This window comes from Cervus canadensis, chromosome 2, assembly GCF_019320065.1.
Source record: "Cervus canadensis isolate Bull #8, Minnesota chromosome 2, ASM1932006v1, whole genome shotgun sequence".
Classification (NCBI taxonomy): domain Eukaryota; kingdom Metazoa; phylum Chordata; class Mammalia; order Artiodactyla; family Cervidae; genus Cervus; species Cervus canadensis.
In genome coordinates, this window is record NC_057387.1 from 40,959,628 (window position 1) to 40,964,046 (window position 4,419).

Here is a 4,419-nt window from a genome sequence, read left to right on the forward strand (position 1 = left end):
AGAAAGGAAATTATACCTATTTCTTTTCAATGCTGGCATAGGTATCCTATTTAGTTATAAAAGATAGAAATAAATTTAGAAACTAAATGTAGAATCAAATAAAGCCAGAACAAAGAAGTCACTTTTATCACTAGTGCTTTGGGATACAGTATCATCCGTTACAGTGTTCTCAAAGAGATATTGAAGAAGACCAGAGAAAGAAAAAAACAGAGGAATAGTTGTCTGAACTTTAATTAAATTTTTAAATCAAGAAAAATGGGAGCAGATGAAACCTTAGTAAGAGAGAAATAGTGCATGCACAAAGGGATTAGATTAATAAAATGACTTAACTACTGGTGATGAACACATCTGTTTTGTTTTTCTGCAAACATGTCAAAGCTTCCTGCCACTCCCTTAATTATTCAAATGTACAAGTGTTCCCATCTGCTGGCTTACAAACGTCCAGGAGGCCAACAATTTGGCTCCTGAATTACACAGTGGAGGCTGTTCAGCCCCAGACTGGATGTAGTGAGCAGCAGTCAGAATTGTTGGTAACTGATTATTTTACTACTTTTCTCTCATTTTAATTTTATAGTGATTTCACACAGTTTTGCATTTCAAATATTGAACATCCCTAAATAAATTTACTAAGAGAGATGAAAATGGCAAGCCTCAAATTATGCATTTTAGAACAGATTCCCACTTGAACTGTTCCTTTTTATAACTGAGTTCATTATACCTTCTTTAACATATACGATATCAATGTTAAGTGTCATGGTAATACATATGAACTACATTAAAAAATTGTTACTTTCTAATGTGTGGCTTGTCTAAACCCTAAAAGAGCACAGGTGGCTTTGCAGAGTGGTTCATTTGCAAGATAAAGTCCCACCTGGGAGTTTTCTCATAAACTGGGTCAAGACAAGAATTCTTGGTAGCCAGAGGTGTCTCTATGTCTCTTTTCATATAATTGATGGCTGCTGCTTCTGGTGTCTGGAAGAAGTACAATGTCCTTGTCCAATGAGTATTGCTTTAGTATACCACATGCTCAGTCAGTTCTAGCATCTAGGAGCATGCAATAGAGGTTAATATTAGCTATGCAATCATGGTGTTATTCCTGTTTAATTAAATCATGTGCATTGAGATATTTTAAATGTTAACGAGAAAACAGAAGGACTTATTCTCCTTAGCAACCATTATAGTACAGAAATTTCACAGCTGCAATCACACTCACAAGGCAGGTAAATTGATGACAAAATGAGGGTAACAACAAATGTGCATGCCATAGAAAACCTGACACTGGTACCTAAAATAGATAGCGCCCTTATTTTTTTTTCAACATTCCATAGCTGGCTCAGACCATCAATCAACACAATGGAAACCTGTCACTTTAACACTTAATGTCAATTTTCAGTCTTAGAAGTGCAAAGGGGAATGTAAAATAAAAAATCTGAGAGTTTCTCTCCTTACTGGCTAAGATTCTGTCTCATCCGGGAATGATTTTACTTTATAAAAACCCTTTTACAAAGGGCCTGAGGTCTTAATGGCAACTTACTGGTGTGCATATCTGTGGCTTCATTCTTCGGGTCAATACAGAAAGACTAAATTGTAACAGGAGCATCATTAAAGATAGGTTACTTTCTAAAATGCTTTATAAATACTATTTCCTTCATCAATATTATTCCCTTTGGCTTATGCACACTCAAGGCGCTTTATATACATCATAAGACGATGAAGGTGGGAATGGTGATCAAGGTAACAGAGCTGTTTTTCCAAAACTGTTAAAAGAAAGTAACCGGTTCTTTCGAAAAGTCAGTGTGCAAGTTCCTGAAGTTTCCGGTGTTCTGACTGTAGGATTTCCCTAAAACACGGAAACGAAGGGTAAAAATCAGGTGGCCGTCGAAAATGACTTCTCGGCCCACATGTACACTGAAACCTCGGTTCAGGTATCCCACTGGGGTCGAAGGCGAAATCTTCGCACCGATTTATTATTGAGCTTCGCCCGCCGGAGTCTTCGTTCAGGCTGGGGATACTTTCCAAGGGCAGGAGGCGGTGGTGACCAAGGCCGTTGGAAGGCGGGCATCTCCGCTTCCCGCGCGCCCTGCCCGGGTCACCAGTGCTGGCCGGCGGCGCGAGTGCCCAGCTGAGCTTGGGACACCGCGGGCACGGCCGTGGCGGCGGCAGCAGCGGCCGCCGCGTCGCCGACGCCAGGCAGGACCGAGCGCACGGAGCGGCGGAACTCTTCGTTCCTCCACGTGTAGAGCAGCGGGTTGAGCGCGGACAGCGCGCAGCACAGGAGCCAGCTGGCCGCCTGCACGCCCCAGGGCACGGGCAGCGAGAAGCCGCTAGCCAGGCTCACCCACACCAGCGGCTGCGTGGCCAGCAGGAAGACGCAGCAGAGCAGCAGCACCGACAGGCCGCTGAGACGCCGCTGCGCCCGCCGCGGGTGCAACGCCGCGGGCAGGGGCTGAGCCTGCGCCGGGAGCTGGGCGCCACCCGGGCCCGGCGCGTGCGGGGCGCCCGGGAAGGCGGCTGCGGCGGCGGCGCAGCCGGGCAGCTGGTGCAGCAGGTGGAAGTTGAGGACGCTGACCCGCTTGACGCTGACGCGCACGCGGCGCACGATGCCCAGGTAGCAATGCAGCAGCAGCGCCGTCTGCGCCAGCAGCGCCCCGGCGGCCAGCAGCGCCGGGTAGTGGACGCGCGGGGGCGCGGCGCCGGGACGCGGCGCCCAGGGCGGGAGCAGCAGCACGAGGCCCAGGGCTAGCGCCCAGGACAGCGCCAGCATGCCCGCCGTGTGGCGCCGCTGGTACAGCGCCTGGTAGGTGGCGGGCGCCCGGGTGATGAGCAGGTAGCGGTTCAGGGCCACCAGGCAGTGGGACAAGAGGGACACGGTGAGCCCGAGGCCCAGCAGCCCGCCCCGCAGCAGGCGGTAGCTGCCCCCGGCGCCGTCCCAATCCCCGGGCGGCTCCGCGGAGCCCGCGGGCAGGAGCCCGAGCACCGCCTCCTGCGGCATCCAGAGGGCGCAGACGCTGAGGTCGGCGGCGCAACCGTTCACGATGAAGGCGTTGCTGGTCGTCTGAAGCTTTCGGAAGGACGACACGAGATAGATGACCATGCCGTTGGCCAGCGTGCCCCCGATGGCCAGGCCCGAGTACAGGAGGGACACGGGGATGCGTCGGCCCGCCCACGACTCCTCTTCCTCGCAGAGCAGCAGCAGCGATCCCCCGGTGGTGGAGGAGGTGGACGTGGAAGAGTTGGTCATTCTGGCCAACTCTTCACACCTCGCTGGCTAGCGTCGGTTTCTCGCAGCGCGGCCCATCCTGATGCCCTCCTGCAGGGAGGGCAGAGACCTCCCTTCAGCCCTCTGCCACTGACGCAAAAGGCTGTGGCAGAATAATGGGCTGGGGAAGCGGGTAGAGGGAGCTCGAGGAGGACGGGGGTGGCAAATGACAAGTGCCTGCCTCGAAAATGTCTCCAGAGCCGGAGAAAGGCCTCTTTGCACTCAGCAGGCACCAGGGAAGCCTTGGGACAGAACAACACAATCCCTGTCCCTCAATCGCCCCTTCTCCCCCTAAATACACACACAGATACACACGTGGGAATGGCAGATGGAGCCCCTAGTTTCCAGGAGAAAGCAGAGATATGCCACCTGCGGGAAATGCCAGAGGGAAAGGGGTTGGGGGTATCTTACTTTCTGGCTGGTCCTTAGCTGGCGGGTAGCAGAGGGAGGGAAGCCAACGGATACCTCCTCAGCGGCAGCATCTGTGGTCCTGCAATCAACAGGAGAAACTCAGCTGGGATCAGTGCCAGGAGCAAGTGCCTCCTTCCCAGGGCAGCATCCACACATGGCCCTAGGCAGAAGCCAGCAGCTGCAGGGAGACTCCTCAGCTGGCAGCAGGGCTGGAGAAAGTAAAGTGGCAGGCTGCAAGCCGGGGCGGGTGGGCAGGTAGGCAGGCAGCAGCAGCAGCAGCAGTAAGGGTGCTTGGCTGCAAAAGCAGAAGCTGAGCTCAAGAGGAGAGCACCCCCGTGCTCAGAAGCTCGAGTGGTGGCTGATGCGGTGAACCCACTCGAAGCTCTCTCCTGCTCAGTTATACATCACCCAGGGAAAAGGCAGCCTTTCCATGCCGGTATGAATTATTCAATAGCTTCTAACTTGTGAAAGGGAAGAAAAATATCTTGCTCAGAAAGTCCTGTAATTAACAAGTTTCTCTGTCTTTTCTGTCTCTCAATCACCCTATTTTTCACCTTGCTTCATTTTTCTTTCCTTCCCCCCCCTTCCATCAATGCTTGAATAAAATGTAATATACCCCCAATGTATTTCATCTTAGTCTGATGCATCCTGAGGATGAGATTTTTCTGAGAGATAAATATACTCCTAAGACCCAGGGCTGATCTTTCCGTCCCACATTTTCAGAGAGGATTCCTTTATGTCCTAATTGA

At 51.6% G+C, this 4,419-nt stretch overlaps 1 protein-coding gene across 1 annotated transcript; it reads right to left on the reverse strand.

Annotated features, from left to right (window-relative positions):
- Positions 1-213: 213 nt before the first annotated feature.
- Positions 214-4,047, reverse strand: GPR88 (G protein-coupled receptor 88). Its single transcript, XM_043460521.1, has 2 exons — positions 3,671-4,047; positions 214-3,310 (listed from the first exon to the last, which is right to left on the reverse strand). The coding sequence occupies exon 2, from the start codon at positions 3,239-3,241 to the stop codon at positions 2,090-2,092; it is 1,152 nt and encodes a 383-aa protein (XP_043316456.1). The 5' UTR covers positions 3,242-3,310; positions 3,671-4,047; the 3' UTR covers positions 214-2,089.
- Between the last annotated feature and the right edge of the window lie 372 nt (positions 4,048-4,419).